This window comes from Eumetopias jubatus, unplaced genomic scaffold (assembly GCF_037043125.1).
Source record: "Eumetopias jubatus isolate StellerSeaLion01/CBP00866 unplaced genomic scaffold, mEumJub1_p1.0 scaffold_10, whole genome shotgun sequence".
Taxonomy (NCBI): Eukaryota; Metazoa; Chordata; class Mammalia; order Carnivora; family Otariidae; genus Eumetopias; species Eumetopias jubatus.
The window spans coordinates 48,621,841-48,640,524 of NW_028274816.1; the positions used below are offsets into that span (position 1 = coordinate 48,621,841).

General features: G+C 37.0%; 1 protein-coding gene across 5 annotated transcripts in view; it reads right to left on the reverse strand.

Annotated features, from left to right (window-relative positions):
• Positions 1-353: 353 nt before the first annotated feature.
• Positions 354-18,684, reverse strand: part of ZNF567 (zinc finger protein 567) — a 28,863-nt gene continuing 10,532 nt past the window's right edge. For 2 of the 5 annotated variants that reach the window (XM_028096128.2, XM_028096129.2), the window contains 3 exons: positions 6,781-6,923; positions 6,444-6,530; positions 354-2,616 (listed from right to left, as the gene is read on the reverse strand). In XM_028096128.2, the coding sequence (XP_027951929.1) occupies positions 896-2,616; positions 6,444-6,530; positions 6,781-6,823 (1,851 nt within the window). In that variant the 5' untranslated portion in view covers positions 6,824-6,923 and the 3' untranslated portion in view covers positions 354-895. Of the gene's footprint in view, positions 2,617-6,443; positions 6,531-6,780; positions 6,924-11,763; positions 11,906-18,684 lie in introns of those variants that run through there. The other 3 variants (XM_028096127.2, XM_028096124.2, XM_028096122.2) reach the window with 2 other exon arrangements.

The following is an 18,684-nucleotide window of genomic DNA, read 5'->3' on the forward strand; positions in this document are numbered from 1 at the left end:
TTAATATATTCATGACTAACAGTCTTCTTACAATTATAACATTATATGAATTTTTTTTAGAATTCTCCAGTTGGATGACTGCTAAAAGACCTTTTTCCACATTGCTTACAATCAGAACTGTTACTCTCCAAAGTGAAACAACTCATAGTCAGAAAGGCCTGAGATGTCTGGCAGTTATCTACCATAGCTGAAGAAACTTGCATATACCCATGGACTGAATAATTCATCTTAATATAAGATTAACAGAAATACACACACACATGAATATTTATAGCATTTATAGCAGTATTTTTATTACAACACAAAATTATAAAAAATACCAATATCCATCAAGAGGATAAATAGTGGTATATTTTAAAATGAAGAGTAAAGAGAATGAAAATGAACACATTACTGCCACATGCAATAATGTATGAATCTTAAAAATGTAGAGTGAAACAAGACACAAAAAAATTCATGACACATGATAAAACAAAGTTTAAAGACATGCAAAGACTACTTCATGACATTATAAGCCAGGTACTTGGTAATCTTTGGGGAAGTAACAACTTTTTTATTCCAGAGCATAAGGAGAAATATATTTCATATTTTCTTTCTTTTATAAAAATTGATTTTATGACCATTTTGTAATTGCCTCTGCATGTAAGTACTTTTTAAAAAAATAAACTGAGTCAACAGAACTTGAAAACTTAAAGATTAGCTTCATTTCTGATAGAGTTCAATAACAATGATCATACCCATTATATATGCTAGTAAACAGTAGTTATGTAGTTGGTACTTTAACTATTATTACATTTGTGATTAAAATAACCTTATTAAAATGTTTTAGCATGCTTTTTTTTTAAACTAAAGTTTTACAATAACTTGGATAGGCTTTACAAAGAAGTCACATCATTTATTGCATTTCTATGTCTTCTCCCTTGTGAGTTCTCTGATGGACAATGAGGTTTCTCTTATAACTGAAGGACTTACCACACTCATTACAAATATAGGGTTTCTCCCCTGTGTGAGTTCTCTGATGTACGATGAGATTTGTCTTCTGGCGGAAGCACTTCCCACATTCATTACATTTATATGGTTTCTCTCCTGTATGAGTTCTTTGATGATGAATGAGATATGATTTCCTGCTAAAGGCTTTCCCACACTGAGGGCATTCATAGGATTTCTGTCCTGTATGTATTTTTTGATGTACAGTGAGAGTTGCTTTCTGGCGAAAGGACTTCCCACATTCATTACAGATATAGGGTTTCTCCCCTGTATGAATTCTCTGATGTAGATTCAGATTTGTCTTCTGACTGAAGGATTTCCCACATTCATTACATTCATATGGTTTCTCTCCTGTGTGAGTTCTGTGATGATCAATGAGGTATGACTTCATCCTAAAGGCCTTCCCACAGTGAGGACATTCATAGGATTTTTCCCCTGTATGTGTTCTCTGATGTGCCACAAGGGTTGTCTTCTGGCGGAAGGACTTTCCACACTCATTACAAATATAGGGTTTCTCCTCATTATGAGTCTTCTCATGAAGAGCGAGGGTTGTCTTCTGGGAGAAAGATTTTCCACATTCATTACAAATATAGGGCTTTTCCCCCGTATGAGTTCTCTGATGTACAGTAAGGTTTGCCTTCTGATGAAAGGACTTCCCACATTCTTTACAAATATAGGGTTTCTCTCCTGTATGAATTCTCTGATGTAAAGAGAGTGTTGTCTTCTGGCGGAAGGACTTCCCACAGTCATTACACTCATACGGTTTCTCTCCTGTATGAGTTCTCTGATGACGAATGAGGTGTGACTTCAATCTGAAGGCATTCCTACACTGTGGACATTCGTATGATTTCTCCCCTGTATGTGTTCTCTGATGATCAGTGAGGGCTGTCTTTAGGCGGAAGGACTTTCCACATTCATTACAAACAAAGGGTTTCTCTCCTGTGTGAGTTCTCTGATGATCAATGAGATAGGACTTCCTTCTAAATGAATTTCCACATTGATGACACTGATAGGGTTTTTCCTCTGTGTGAATTCCCTGATGCAGAATCAATACTGACTTCCTGCAGAAGGACTTCCCACATTCAGTGCATGTATGTTTTTTTTCAATATTGGTTGTTCTTCTCCTTTTATTATACTCAGATGGATTTTCTCTTCTGTAAGCTCTATTAGGTGTAATTAAGCCTCCCTTTTTAAGGAAGGCTTTCTCACAGTCATTGTATCCAAATGACTGTGCTGGAGTTTCCACCTTATGATATTGCATAAGTACTTCATTATGACTGACAGCCTTGCCACGCTGATTATGGGATTTGACTCCAGGTTGAGCTGTCTCCGCTTTAGTATTGAGGAGTGATTTCCCATATCCATTATACTCACTAAGTCTTTTTCTTGCAGGACTTAGATTACTGATGATTAATTCTGAAACATTTTTAAAAATCTTTCCATGAGTGTCATATTCAGGAGGTAGAGTTTTTGAATTAATAGGGTTTTTGCTTAAAGTAAATGTCTTTTCATATGCATTACTGTTTTCCTTAATCAGTTTTTTGTGGTTGATGAATACAACTGATCTAGAAAACTTATCTTGGTGTTCCTTGAATTTCACTAAAAAGTCTTCCTCTTTCCAATTTTCTTCTACAAAAGAATATAATTAATAACAATTTGTGAATCTTCACATATTTGCTATGGAAAGAAGTTGTACTAGTATCTAGCATATGAGATCAAGAAAGACCCAGGACAAATTACTCCGTGCCTGGGAAAAGACACAAAACCTAAATAAAAACTATGCCTCAGTGTGGAGAAAATAAAAAATTAAGCAATGTACATTAGCCAGTTTTGCACTTTGTACCAGAACTTCATACAGAAAGTGAAACAAATACACCAAGCAGTGAGGAGAAGACAAAGAATGGTGAGAGACCGATGCTTGGATAGGTGGATTCAGAAGCAATGAAGTGAGTCTTTCAAAGACAATAAACTTTAAGTAGGATGGACAAGAAAAATTAGTAGAAAAGCTTCTTCAAGAAAAATACTAGAGGAAGGATTACTTTTGGAGAACACAGATCAGCGCCTGTATTTTTATACATTCATCCCTAGATTGTGAGGCAAAACACTTCCAGTTGTTCCACCAACCCTTTCCATGTAGCTACAATGGCTAATTAATCTTTCCAAGTATCAATTTCCTAGTGTTTAGAGAGACACTTTTTCTAAAAAGATACATTTTAGAGAGAAAGAGTACACATGCAAGTCAGGGGACAGGGAGAGAATCCTCAAGCAGACTCTCCAGTGAGTGCAGAGCCTGATGCGGGGCTTGATCTCAGGACCTTGAGATCATGACCGGAGCCAAAATCAAAAAGTTGGACTGTCAACCAACTGAGCCACCCAGGCGCCCCTAGAAAGACAATTTTTTTTTTTTTTTAGGATTTTATTTATTTATTTGACAGAGAAAGAGACAGCGAGAGAGGGAACACAAGCAGGGGGAGTGGGAGAGGGAGAAGCAGGCTCCTCGCCGAGCAGGGAGCCCTAAGTTTGGCTCAATCCCAGGACCCTGGGATCATGACCTGAGCCAAAGGCAGACGCTTAACGACTGAGCCACCCAGGCACCCCAAAAGACAATCTTATAGCCTAGGCTCTAATCCCCCATATAGCTGGGAATCATTTTCTCTTGTGAGAAAAGAGCTAAGAAAATACTTCCAACAGGAATTATAAAACTGACTGGGGGTATTTTTACTGGCATATTCATATTGCTATTATCTATCCTTCTAAGATGGTTCAGTAACAAAATCTCATGACCATCAATGATAACTATTCCTCTCTGCAGACTCACTTTTTCAGGTTTAAAGGCTGCTGCTGCAAGTCTTTCCCCAATATAATAACTTCTCTAAACTCAGTTTTCCATATGTTGGACAAGATTAGATTGTTCATTCTCATTCTAAATCATTAACTTTAACCTTCATTTCTCTTATAATTTTGTAGCTATATTTGACTTCTGTTACTCTGCAATCATCCACATCCAAAAGAACAATGTTAAACCTAGGTTTTTTTCCTTCAGTCCATTACCCTCAACACGAACATACAAGGAACCTCTGTAAACAAGACTTCAAATCACCTAGATTCACTTTTTATACTCAAACAAGCTTTCAGTGTTGTCCACGTATCTGACAAATCTCACACATAACACAACAGTAAGGCCTCATATTTATAGCCTTATAAATATCTCACTTAATCACATGCTTTGCTCATGTTCTTTTCATCAGTTGGCTTGCCTTCCAGTCTTACTTCTGCTCATATTTATATAATTTTCAAGAAAATGCTATCATTCAATGATATGAAAATTCCTTCACTTATTTCCCCCCACCACTTTAAGCACTATTTCTTTATAACTTGAAAATGGTTATCGTCTAGGAAAGTCTTTTTAACAAATTTTTACAAGCTTAATCAAGTTATAAATATTTCATGAAAAATGTAGATTTTGATAGTAATCCTTTTTCATAGAAAAGAATACTTTATTGGTTATCGCCTTTGAACTCTTCTGAGTGTACATTAACACTGTGTATCCTACCTAGATAGACAGTGCTTGGCAGAATTCAACCATTTCAATCAGAATTTATACAGCGATGGCCTGAGCAGGTACATCTGAAAGGAATTACCAGTATAAGCTTTCTGAATAGAGGAAAATATACATCCTCTGTATAGCTCCACAGTTAATGAAGCAACTACTGAATACTTAACATATTATATACTACAGCAAAAAAGATTCGAACAGAGGATCTTATCCTCTTAAGGAAAGAATCCTTAAATATAAACCATGTATAATCAGGTATCAAATTATAAAACCATATCTAAGAGTTGTGTTTTAATTAGTAGGTAGCATGGGAATTCAGAAAAAGAATGTGGAGTAGTTAAGGAACATTTTATGGAGAAAAAAATCTCAAGACTTAACTTAAAAGATATATAGTATATGAAAGGGAGAACACAGCACAATGAAAAGTACATACATCTCGACAAATCATAGATGTGTGGAGAACATTGAGGAGACTGGATCAAGTGGAAATTACCGTTTTCCACAGGGAGAAAAATAAAGCTGAAAAGACCAAATGAAGGCTTATTTTAGTAGTCCTTGAATCAAGAATTTCAATTTCATATAATAGGGAACAATAAATTGAAAGAGTTAAGACAAAATTAGAGGAAAGCCAAGATGTAATTATTATAGTCAAGACATGAAATAAGGTAACATCATTTTGTATGACATGAAAATATGGGAAGATATAAATATATCTCACAGGCTGATAAACATAATACAAATTGTGAAGAGATTCACAAGAGATGGTGATAGGGACAGAAAAAGCTGGTATCACGGTAGAAATAAAATAATTTGAAATAGATAATGAGGAAGAATTTAAAAGCTAGGCAATATCATGATTTTCATTTCAACATAATGTCACAAAATAGATGAAACATCAGAGTGCAGAATTCCTGAAGTACTACAGTGAAGGTGGGAGAAATGTGCTGAGTATGTCGGTGTTAGAGACATGTACATAAAACAAAGAGCTTCAGTCCTCAGAATGGATGAGATTACTGTAATTTAAAGGCAGATCCCTTGAGGTCAAATCAGAGAAATAAGACTAAGAGTCTAGTAAAACAATATACATTTAAAAATATATGTATCAGTGACTATTACATGCCAGGTATTGTTCCAGGCAATATGGCCAGTAATGAAGAAAACAGACCAACTTGGAAATAATCACAAAGGGAATCAGGATAAGAATAAGTAATGTTTTACCCACACCAAGGGTTGACTTCAGGTATGATGATCAGCCATATAAAATGAACCAGAAAAGTTTACTGGCAGAAAATGATAACTGTGGAATTATCAATCTAGCCAAGGCAAGTGAGTTTTAAAACCAACAGCTAGATTTGTGGTGAGAAGGGGAGCTTATTAGACTAAGCACAGCAAACAAATCTGAGGTAATAAAAAGAAGTTTAAAAACCAACAGCTAGATTTGTGGTGAGAAGGGGAGCTTATTAGACTTAGCACAGCAAACAAATCTGAGGTAATAAAAAGAAAAAGAAAAAAATGGAAAGCAGTGAGAAGAAAAACATTAACCAAGAATATTCTCTTCCTTAAAAATAGATTTAAGAATGCCTAAAAGAAATATATACAACGGCAAGAAGATAAAGGACTGAGGCTAGAAAAAGACACAAATCAAGAAAAAAGATCTAAAGGAAGGCTTATAGTACATTTTGATTGAGTGGCAACTATCCTTGATAACATCAAGCAAACTAGAAAAGAATATTATATCAGGAAAATGATATTTAAAAATTTAAATTTTGCAGGCATGATGATTATTTAAAAGTTTAGGAGCCTTTAAAAAGACAAAATATTTCAAAGGTGCCACCCACCACATGACCATTTTAAAATTTATTCTCCACTAGATTTCATCCACCTGAAGTCAGAAACTCACCTAAGCAGGCATGACCTGTAAATGATGTCCATGGCTCTTCTCCTCGTTCCAACTTGAGGATCACATCAGGTTTGGTCATGTGACACCCTGATAAAAATTTGTATTAAGTTGCTTAGGCTTCAATACATTTGAAAAATTAGTACAGTACATTTTCAATGCAAATTAAGATACTTGTTCATGTAAAAGAAAACTTAACATCTTGTTCTGGGTAAGTACACAATTATCCTTTCTGTTAACAAATAATTCATCACCTCTTAAGCCTGAAATTCAGAGCATAATTCAGGCACTTTGAAAGGAAATGTATACTACTGAAAGTTTCAAAGAGAGCTTTTCTTACCCACAGAGATGAGATGGCAATAGTTTTCCAACATCACATCCATGTAGAGAGTCTTCTGAGCAGGATCCAGGTGCTGCCACTCCTCCCGAGTGAAGTCCACAGTCACATCTTTGAATGACACCGATGCCTGCAATGGATTGGAACTATGATCAGAGTAAGCTGATTAGATATTGTGGACTACTTTTGATCCTGCTCCTTTGAGGCATTCATATGAATATAAAGAAAGCCAATCATTTTTGTCTTGTTATTTACGTAGTAAGATAAAAGTGAAGGCAGAAGTAACTGTCACTGAATTTATTTAATAATTAATTCTAAAAATACTTATGTGAAGTTGCTTTGTACCCCAAAACTGCATTCGTTTACTGGAATGCCAAGACATACAAAGCACAGTCCCTGCATAGCCTCAAAGCAAGGAACACATACCTTTAATAAGGTATGTATAAACATAAACCTGCTAGAAGGTGTTACAGGCACTACAACAAAAGAATATACAAGATGCAATATATTACAAGGGGAGCACAACTGATGAGGTAAAATTTTTCCCTGTCAAGATTATGTTATGTGGGAAGAATATGGTTTTAGAATGCATAGGAACAACTGGCATCCAAAACTAATACAGTGAATTGGTCACAAAAACGATCCCTCAGATAATAATTATTTATAATTAACATAACATATATTTCTGAACATAATATATAATAAATGACAGATGGCACTGGAAAATAATCAAAGCAAGCAAAAACTGAAGGAGAATTTATTCTTAATGGATAGCAACTGCAATGGGTAAGAACTGTTCAGTTCATGGCTTTTTTTTGCATGAAGGTACCAGAAACCCTACAGCTCCTGAGGAAGAATTTAGAACTGGCAGATAAGCTGGAGATTTAGAAATAAATTCATTCATTCATTCTTTCTTTTCTTTTCTTTCTTTCTATCTCTCTCCCTCCCTTTCCTTTTTTCTTTTTCTTTTCTTTTCCTTTCCTTCCTTCCCTTTCTTTCTCTTTCTCTCTCTCTCTTTCTTTTTTTAAAGTAGGCTCCATGCACAGTGTTGAGCCCAATGCGGGCCTTGAACTTATGACCGTGAGATCAACACCTGAGCTGAGATCAAGGGATGCTTGACCAATTGAGTCACCCAGGCACCCCTGGAAATAAATTATTGAAGTGAGAGAACTACAGAAAGGATAAGAACCAAAATCAGAGTATAAATGCTGCCGGAACTCCAGGCTGGTAGTTAAACTAAGCAATTGTTGGAGAAATCACAGAGGACTTAGCAAAAGATACCAGAAAAGAGTTCTGAAACACAGAAGTGCACCTACACCTAATGAGATTCTGAGATTTCTGCATTTTTTTATTAACAGCATTACATAACCTGCTCATAGCTCAAGCAGAAGAAAACTGAAGACTTACTGTATGGAGGTGTCAGAAAATTGCAGCTCACAGAGCAGCAGGAAATACAGAGGGTGAAACACTGGAAGAAAGAGACCTACAGAAAGTAAGCCCTAAAATATAAGTATAAACACCAGTTCCTTAATAAAGAGCTAAAGTAAGTGAACACAAAGAGAACTTACCTCCCCTCCCCTAAGGGGACTAGGGTCAAAAGCAGCAGGTGGAAGCTGAAAGAACTGAGCTGATATATCAGCTGCTTTACACTTGAGGGTGGGGGCAGAGTTTTAAAGTTCAATTTCAAGCAAATTAGTTGCCTGCTAAAAAAAAAACCCAATAATCCTCAGAAAAAAAAGACAGAATGAGATTACTGTATTATTCATGATATTCAGGTTTCTAGCAAAAATTACTAAACACACAAACAAAACAAAACAAGAGGAAGGGGGATATGACCCATATTCAGAAAAAGCCAGAGAAACTAATCCCTAGTGGGCCCCAATGTTGGATTTTGCCAAAAAAAAGGCTTCAAAGCAGCTATTTTTAATGTGTTCAAAGAAGTAATGAAAAACCAGGGCATGGAAATAGATATAAGTAAAAAGTCAATACATGAATGAAAATGAACTATTAAAATGTATTTGATTGACACAAGAGACAACATATATAAAAACAGATGACTAAAAAAAAGGTTGGGGTGCCTGGGTGGCTCAGTCAGTTAAGTATGTGACCCTTGATTTCAGCTCAGGTCATTTTCTCAGGGTCATGGGATTGAGCCCTATGTCGGGCTCCATGCTCAGTGGGGAATCAGCTTGAGATTCTCTCTCTCCCACTCCCCCTACTCCTTCCTCCCCTAAAACAGATAAAGAAATCTAAAAAAAAAAAAAACCCAAAACAGGTTAGGATAAGAAGCCAATCAGAAAAGGCTGTATGATTCCAACTATATGATATTCTGGGAAGGAAAACTATGGAGATAGTTAAAAAAAAAAAAAAAAGGAAGGGATAAGGGATGAATAGGTGTAGCACAGAGGATTTTTAGAGCAGTGAAACTATTCTATATAATACTATAATGGCAGATATATCATTATATATTTGTGAGAATCCACCGAATATATAAGACCAAGAGTGAACCTTAATGTAAACTATAGACTTTGGGAAATAATGATGTGTTAATGTAGGTTCACTGTAATAACAGTATCACTCTAGTGCAAAATGTTGATAATGGGGAGGCTATTCATGTGTAGGGGCAGGGGGTAAATGGAAACTCTACTTTCTTTTAAAAAAAGATTTTATTTTTAAGTAATCTTTATGCCCAATGTGGGGCTTGAACCCAAAATTCCAGATTAAGACTCACATGCTCCATGGACTGAGCCAGCCAGGAGCCCTGAAACTCTGTACTTTCTATACAATTTTGCCATGAACCTAAAACTGCCTTAAAATATAGAATATATTTAAAAGGATTAAAAAAAAAAGGGTTAGTAAAGACACCTGCAGATTGAAAGTGAGGGGATGGAGAACCATTTATCATGCTAATGGACATCAAAAGAAAGCTGAGTAGCCATATTTTTTCAGGCAAACTAGATTTTATTTTATTTTATTTTAAGATTTTATTTATTTGACAGAGAGAGAGAGAGAGAGATCACAAGAGTGGCAGGCAGAGGGAGAGGGAGAAGCAGGCTCCCCGCTGAGCAGAGAGCCCTATGTGGGGCTTGATCCCAGGACTCTGGGATCATGACCTGAGCCAAAGGCAGATGCTCAACCAACTGATCACCAAGGCACTCCCAAACGAGATTTTAAACCAAAGATTGTAACAAGATATGAAGAAGAGCATTATATCATAATAAAGGGGACTATCCAACAAGCAAATCTAACAAGTGTAAATATTTATGCTCCCAACTTGGGAGTACTCAAATGTACAAATCAATTAACAACAAACATAAAGAAATTCACTGATAAAAATACAATAATAACGGGATTTTAACACCACTTACAGCAATGGAAAGATCATCTAAACAGAAAATCAACAAGGAGACAATGGCTTTGAATGACACACTAGACCAGATGGACTTAATAGATATATTCAGAACATTTCATCCTAACGCAGAATACACATTTTTTTCCAGTGTACATGGAACATTCTCCAGAACAGATCACATAATGGGTCACAAATCAGGCCTCAACAAGTACAAAACAACTGAGATTGTACCATACATATTTTCTGACCACAACGCTATGAAACTTGAAGTCAACCACAAGAAAAAATTTGGAAAGACCATAAATACATGCTAAAGAACATCCTACTAAAGAATGAGTGGGTTAACCAGGATATTAAAGAAGAAATTAAAAAAAAATACATAAAAGCAAATGAAAGTGAAAACATGACAGTCCAAAACCTTTGGGATGAAGCAGAAGTGGTCCTAAGAGGAAATACGTAGCAATACAGGCCTATCTCAAGAAACAAAACTCTCAAATACACAACCTAACCTTATACATAAAGGAGCTAGAAAAGTAAGAGGAAATAAAGCCTAAAGCCAGCAGAAGAAGGAAAATAATAAAGATTAGAGCAGAAATAAATCACAAATAGTAGACAAAAAAAAAAAAAAAACAAACCCAGTAGAACAGATCAATCAGATTAAGAGCTGGTTCTTTGAAAGAATTAATAAAATTGATAACCCCGTAGCCAGACTTATCAAAAAGAGAAAGGACCCAAATCAATAAAATCACAAATGAAAGAGAAGACATCACAACCAACACTATAGAAATACAATTATAAGAGAACATTATTAAAAATTATATGCCAACAAACTAGGCAATCTGGAAGAAATGGATAAATTCCTAGAAACATAAATTACCAAAACTGCAACAGGAATAGAAAATTTGAACAGACCCATAACCAGCAAAGAAATTGAATCAGTAATCAAAAGTCTCCCAACAAAAGTCCAGGGCCTGATGGCTTCCCAGGAGAATTCTACCACTTTTTTTTTTTTTCAGATTTTATTTATTTGACAGAGACAGACACAGCAAGAGAGGGAAAACAAGCAGGGGGAGTGGGAGAGGGAGAAGCAGGCTTCCCACAGAGCAGGGAGCCTGATGCGGGGCTCAATCCCAGGACCCTGGGATCATGACCTGAGCCAAAGGCAGACGCTTAACCGTCTGAGCCACCCAGGCGCCCCTCTACCAATAATTTAAAGAAGAGTTAATACCTATTCTTCTCAAAATGTTCCAAAAAATAGAAATGGAAGGAAAACTCCCAAACACATTCTACAAGGCCAGCATTACCTTAATTCCAAAACCAGTCAAAGACCACACTAAAAAGGATAATTAAAGGCCAATATCCCTGATGAATATGAATGCAAAAATTTTCAACGAGATACTAGCAAACCGAATCCAACAGTACATTAAAACAGTTATTCACCACGATCAAGTGGGATTTATTCCTGGGATGCAAGGGTGGTTCAATATTTGCAAATCAATCAACGTGACATACCACATTAATAAAAGGATAAGAACCATACAATTCTGTCAATAGATGCAAAAAAAGCATTTGACAAAATATAGTATCCATTCTTGATAAAAACCCTCAACAAAGTAGGGATAGATGGAACATACCTCAACATCATAAAGGCCATATACGAAAGACCCAGAGTTAATATCATCCTGGATGGGGAAAAATGAAAGCCTTTCCTCTATGGTCAGGAACAAGACAAGGATGTCCACTCTCATCACTGTAATTTAACATAGTACCGGCAGTCTTAACCTCAGCAATCAGACAACAAAAAGAAATAAAAGGAATCCAAATTAGCAAGGAAGAAGTCAAACTTTCACTATTCACAAACAATATGATACTCTATGTAGAAAACCTGAAAGACTCCACCAAAAAATTGTTAGAATACAGGAATTCAGCAAAGCTGCGGGATACAAAATCAACATAAAGAAATCTATTACATTTTAATACACCAATACACCTTTGATCAAGGAATCAAATCCCATTTACAGTTGCACCAAGAACCATAACTTACCTAGGAATAAACCTAACCAGAGTAAAAGATCTGAACTCTGAAAACTATAGAACACTTATGAAAGAAATTGAAAATGACACAGAGAAATGGAAGAACAAATATTGTTAAAATGTCTATGCTACCCAAAGAAATCTACACATTTAATGCAATCCCTATGAAAATACCACCAGCATTTTTCAAATAGGTAGAACAAACAATCCTAAAATTTGTATGGAACCACAAAATACCCTGGATAGCCAAAGCAATCTTGAAAAAGAAAAAGCTGGAGGCATCACAATTCCAGATTTCAAGTTATATTACAAAGCTGTAGTCATCAAGACAGCCTGGTACTGGCACAAAAAGAGATGAAAAGATCAATGGAACAAAATAGAGAACCCAGAAATGGACCCACATTATATGGTAACTAATCTTTGACAAAGCAAGAAAGATTAATGGAAAAAAGACAGTCTCTTCAACAAATGGTGTTAGGAAAACTGGACAGCAACATGTAAAAGAATGAAACTCGATCACTTTTTTACACCACACACAAAAATAAATTCAAAATGGATTAAAGACCTAAATGTGAGACAGGAAACCATCAAAATCTTAGTGGAAAAACAGGCAGAAACCTCTTTGACATCAGCCATAGCAACCTTACTAGACAAGTCTCTAGAGGCAAGGGAAACAAAAGCAAAAATGAACTACTGGGATTTCATCAAGATAAAAAGCTGCACAGTGAAGGAAACAATCAACAAAACTAAAAGGCAGCCTATAGAATGAGACTTCTCCCATTTACAAACGACATATCTGATAAAAGGTTAGTATCCAAAAATCTATAAACACCCCCAAAATAAATAATCCAGTTAAGAAATAGGCAGAAGAGGGGTGCCTGGGTGGCTCATTCATTAAGTGTCTGCCTTCGGCTCAGGTCATGACCCCAGGGTCCTGGGATCGAGCCCCACATCAGGCTCCCTGCTCTGTGGGAAACCTGCTTCTCCCTCTCCCACTTCCCCTGCTTGTGTTCCCTCTCTCGCTGTGTCTCTCTCTGTCAAATAAATAAATAAAATCTTAAAAAAAAAAAAAAAGAAATAAGCAGAAGACACGAAGAGACATTTTTCCAAAGAAGACATCCAGATGGCTAACAGACACATGAAAAGATGTTCAACATCACTCATCAGAGAAATACAAAACCACGATGAGATACCACCTCACACCTATCAGAATAGCTAAAATTAGCAACACATTAAACAACAGATGTTGGCAGGATGCGGAGAAAGGGGAACCCTCCTACACAGCTGGTGGGAATGCAAACTGGTAACAGCCACTCTGGAAAACAGTATGGAGGTTCCTCAAAAAGTTAAAACTAGAACTACCCTACAACCCAGCAATTTGCACTGCTAGGTATTTGCCCAAGGATACAAAAATACTGATTCAAAGGGGTACATGCACCCCGATGTTTATAGCAGCATTATCAACAATAGCCAAATTATAGAAAGAGCCCAAACGTGCGTCCATCAACTGATGAATGGGTAAAGAAGATGTGGTATGTGTATATATATGGAATACTACTCAGCCATCAAAAAGAATAAAATCTTGCCATTTGCAATGACATGGACGGAGCTAGAGTGTATTATGCTAAGCAAAATAAGTCAGTCAGAGAAAGATAAATACCATATAATTTCACTCATGTGGAATTTAAGAAACAAAATAGATGAACATAGGGGAAGGGGAAAAAAAAGAGGGAAATGAACCATAAGAGTCTTAATGATAGAGAACAAACTGAGGGTTGCCAGAGGGGAAGTGGGTGGGAGATGGGCTAAATGGGTGATGGGTATTAAGGACGGCACATGTTGTGATGAGCACTGGTTGTATGTAAGTGATGAGTCACTAAATTCTACTCCTGAAACCAATATTACACTACATGTTAACTAATAAGAATTAGTTAAAAACTTTAAACAAAACAAGTTAGGCATTTGGTAAACAAACAGCAAAATGGTAGCCTTATATCCATATACCTCTAACTGTATTAAATATAAATGGACTAAACACTCCCAACAAAATGGCCAGGATTATTAGAATGCATGAAAAAGCAAGACTCATATAATTCTGTCTATAAGAGAAATATTTTAAATACCATAGACACAAATACGCTGAAAATGGAAATGGATGGAAAATTATACACAACCACTAGACATGGGAAAGTTGAGGAGTGTTACTACTACAGACAAAGGGGGCATTTTATAATGATAAAAGAGTAAATACACCAGAAAAATATAACAATTACAAATGTATATGTACTTAAATAAGAAAAGTTTCAAAGTACACTAGGCAAATACTGACAAAAGTAACATGAGACTTAAAAAAGTCCAAAACCATGGTTGATGTTAATGTTTGTCAGTAAATGAAAGAACTAGACCAAAGAGGTGGGGGGAGTCTGGAGAGATTTAGAATCTCTAAAGAATAATGACAACAACCTAACTCATTTCATATTTGTGGAGCACTATTTATTTATTTATATTCATTTATATTTTTAAAAGATTTTATTTATTTATTTGTCAGAGAGAGAGCGAGCACAAGCAGGGAGAGCAGCAGGCAGAGCAGAGGGAGAAGCAGACTCCCTGCTGAGCAAGGAACCCAATGTGGGACTCGATCCCAGGACGCTGGGATCATGACCTGAGCAGAAGGCAGATGCTTAACCGAATGAGCCACCCAGGCGCCCCCCTTTTTTAAATTTTATTTATTTGAGAGAGAGAGCATGAAAGGGGGGAGGGTCAGAGGGAGCAGCAGACTCCCTGTCCAGCAGGGAGCCCGATGTGGGACTCAATTCCAGGACTCCAGGATCACCTGAGCCGAAGGCAGTCGCCTAACCAACTGAGCCTAAAGATTTTATTTTATTATTAGTTTTTTTTAAAAAGATTTTATTTATTTATTTGACAGAGACACAGCAAGAGAGGGAACACAAGCAGGGGGAGTGGGAGAGGGAGAAGCAGGCTTCCTGCTGAGCAGGGAGCTTGACGCGGGGCTCGATCCCAGGACCCCGGGATCATGACCTGAGCCGAAGGCAGATGCTTAACAACTGAGCCACCCAGGCGCCCCTCTTTTATTATTTTTTTAAAGGTTTTATTTATTTATTTGAGTGAGAGGAGAGAGCGAGCATAAGTGGGGGGAGGGGCAAAGGGAGGGAGAAGCAGACTCCCTGATGAGGAGGGAGCCCGATGCGGGGCTGGATCCCAGGATCCTGAGATCATGACCTGAGCTGAAGGCAGATGCTTAACCTGAGCCACCTAGACGACCCTTAAAGATTTTATTTTTAAGTAATCTCTAATCTCTATACCAACCTGGGGCTAAAACTCACAACCCTGAGATCAAGAGTCACATGCTCCATTAACTAAGCCAGCCCAGTACCCCTTACAGTACCAATTTTAATAATCTCCCAACACATTTTTTTTTTTTAAAGATTTAATTTATTTATTTGAGAGAGTGCGGGCATGTGTGAGCACATAAGTAGGGGGAGGGTCAGAGGCAGAGAATCCTCAAGCAGACTCCCTGCTGAGCACCAAGCCCAATGCAGGGCTCTGTCTCACAATCCATGAGATCATGATCTGAGCTGAAACCAAGAGTTGGACGATTAACCGACTGAGTCACCTAAGCACCCCTAAGTAGACTGTCTTATAGAGATTGATAAGTTGATTCTCAAATTTACTGGAAATGTAAAACACCTAGCATGTCTGAATAAGTTTGAAAAAGACAGTGTTGGAAGATTCACATTATCTGATTTTGTGACCTCATTGACTAATCAAGACTGTGTACACTGGGGGGCACCTGGGTGGCTCAGTCGTTAAGCGTCTGCCTTCGGCTCAGGTCATGATCCCAGGGTCCTGGGATCGAGCCCCGCATTGGGCTCCTGCTCGGCAGGAGGCCAGCTTCTCCCTCTCCCAGTCCCCCGGCTTGTGTTCCCTCTCTCGCTGTGTCTCTCTCTGTCAAATAAATAAATAAAGTCTTAAAAAAAAAAAAAAGACTGTGTACACTGGTGAAAGGGTAAGTATACAAATCAATAAAACAGACTATGGAAACACTCCTACACACATATGGATAACTGTCAACAGAGGCTCCAGGATAATTCAGTAGAGAAAGGATGTCTTTTCACAAACAACTCTGGAAAAACTGAATATTCATTAAAAAAAATTAAAAAAAGGAACCTCAACTCTTATGGCATACAAAAGAATTAAGTTGTAATAAATAATTCACTTAAAAAAAGTCTAAACTCATAATACTCATATAGTAAGCAAAAAAATAAAATATGCACAACCTGGAGTGTGCAGAGTTTTGGAATAGGACACAAAAAACACGCAACATAAAATTTGAAAACCTAATGAACTAGATTTTGTCAAAATTAAAAACTTCAGCTCTGAAAGAGATCTTTAAGAAAATAAAAAATCAAATCACAGACAGGGAAAAGATAATTCACAGTACTTTTATCTGACAAAAGACTTATGTCTAGAATGTATAAAGAACTCATACAACACAAAAAGAAAACAATGAATGCATTAAAAATTGGAAAAAGCTCTGAACAAGTTCAGAAGATATATAAATGTCAAATAAGCAAAAAATGCTCAGCATTTTTACTTATATCAGGGAAATGAAAACTAAAATAGTGAAATACCATTACACACTCTCCAGGATAATTAAAATTAAAAAGTGACCATACCAAGTGTTGGTGAGGATATGGAGCTACTCTAACTCTCATACATTGTTGGTAGGAATGTAGAATGGCACTACTCTCCATAAATCTGGCAGGTTCTTATAAAGTTAAACATATTTTTCATACAACCCACTGATTCCATACCTAGGTATTTACCCCAAAGAAATGAAAATATAGTTCACATAAGCATCACTTGTAATAGTCAGAAAGCAGGGGAAAAAATGTCTTGGGGCACCTGGGTGGCTCAGTTGGTTAAGCATCTGCCTTGGCTCAGGTCATGATTTCTGGGTCCAGAGACTGAGCTCCATGTCAGGCTCCCTGCTCAGTGGGGAGTCTGCTTCTCCCTCTCCTTCTGCTCCTTCCCCACATTCATGCATGCTCTCTCTCTCTCTCAAATAAATAAAATCTTTTTTAAAAAAGTCTATCAAAACATGAGTAGATAAACAAATTATAGTATATTTATATACTTGAGTACCACTTAACAATACAAAGAATGTTCTGATGTACACAACATGAATAAACTTCAAAAACATTATGTTGAGTTACACAAGTCAATCTCTCCAAAAGCACATATTCTATTATCCTATTTATGTGAAATTCTAGAAGAGGCAAAACTAATTTACAGCAACAGAAGCAGATATATGATTACTGAAGGCCAGGAGTGGCAGTAGAGCTACTGGTTGTATGGGGCAGAGAAGGGAACTTTTTGGGGTAACAGAAATTTTGTAATCTTGACTGTTGTGATTACATAGACCTATATTCTTTTCAAAGTTCATGAACTCTACACTTAAATGAGTGCTTTTATTATATATAAATTATACCTCAATAAAGTTGATTAAAAAATGAGGGTGGCTTTGGGGTTCTGCTTCAAGAATGGCAGAATACCTCTTATTTGACTGTTACTGTAGATAACAAGTATAAATTCCAGATTAAAAATATATATTTAAAAAACTATCTGAAGGCACTGCAAAGTGATCCAAACAGACAGAAACTGGAGGGGAGGGTTTACATTTGGAAGAACAGAAGAGCAAGGGGAGAATTGCCAATTTATACTACCTGTAGCCTGAGGGAAAGTACCAAGTAGAGACTGTGTGTAGCAAATAAAATTGAGGTGGAAACACATGGTCTTACTGGCTTGAAGAACCAAAAGACAGAGTTTAGGGTAACAGCAGCAGCTGGAAGGGAAGCAGGGAAATCCCACAGAAATGAAAGCCAGAAGGGAGCCCCAAAGAGTTTGAATAAACTTTATTCATACCTTTGGCTAATACCCAAATTAGGCATGGGTGGGCCTGAAGCCAAGCACCCTGGTTAAACATAAAGGAAATAAAGCAGGGATTCAAGCTGCCACCAATCAGAGTCTGAGATTTGAGTTGAACCAAATTAACTGTCCAATAAGCAAATCAGTACTCCACAGTACCATTTCCATGGACATTAACTGCTTATAGGAAATTCTCTTCTATCATAAACAACTAAAAGACTATAAAGATATATTAAACATCTATTTTCAAGTACTGCACAGCTGACAGGACAAAATGGTGATCCTGCAAGAAGGGAAACAAAGTAAGCTCTATAACCACTCCAGCCTACCACCTAAAAACAGTTTCTAGGTCAGGAACCTGGAGAGGATACACAAACAGAGCCCAGCAGGCTCCCTGAGTTGCAGAAACAGAGATCAGAGTTTGGAGGGTCCAAGAAAGCTAGAACCACCAGGCAAAATAATCAGGAGTAAGGTGTAGCAGAGGCACACACAACACACCCCAAGACCACTCGAGACATCTGCAGAGTGATTCCCTTGAATCTATGACTGAATATTGATCTGCAAATATATGG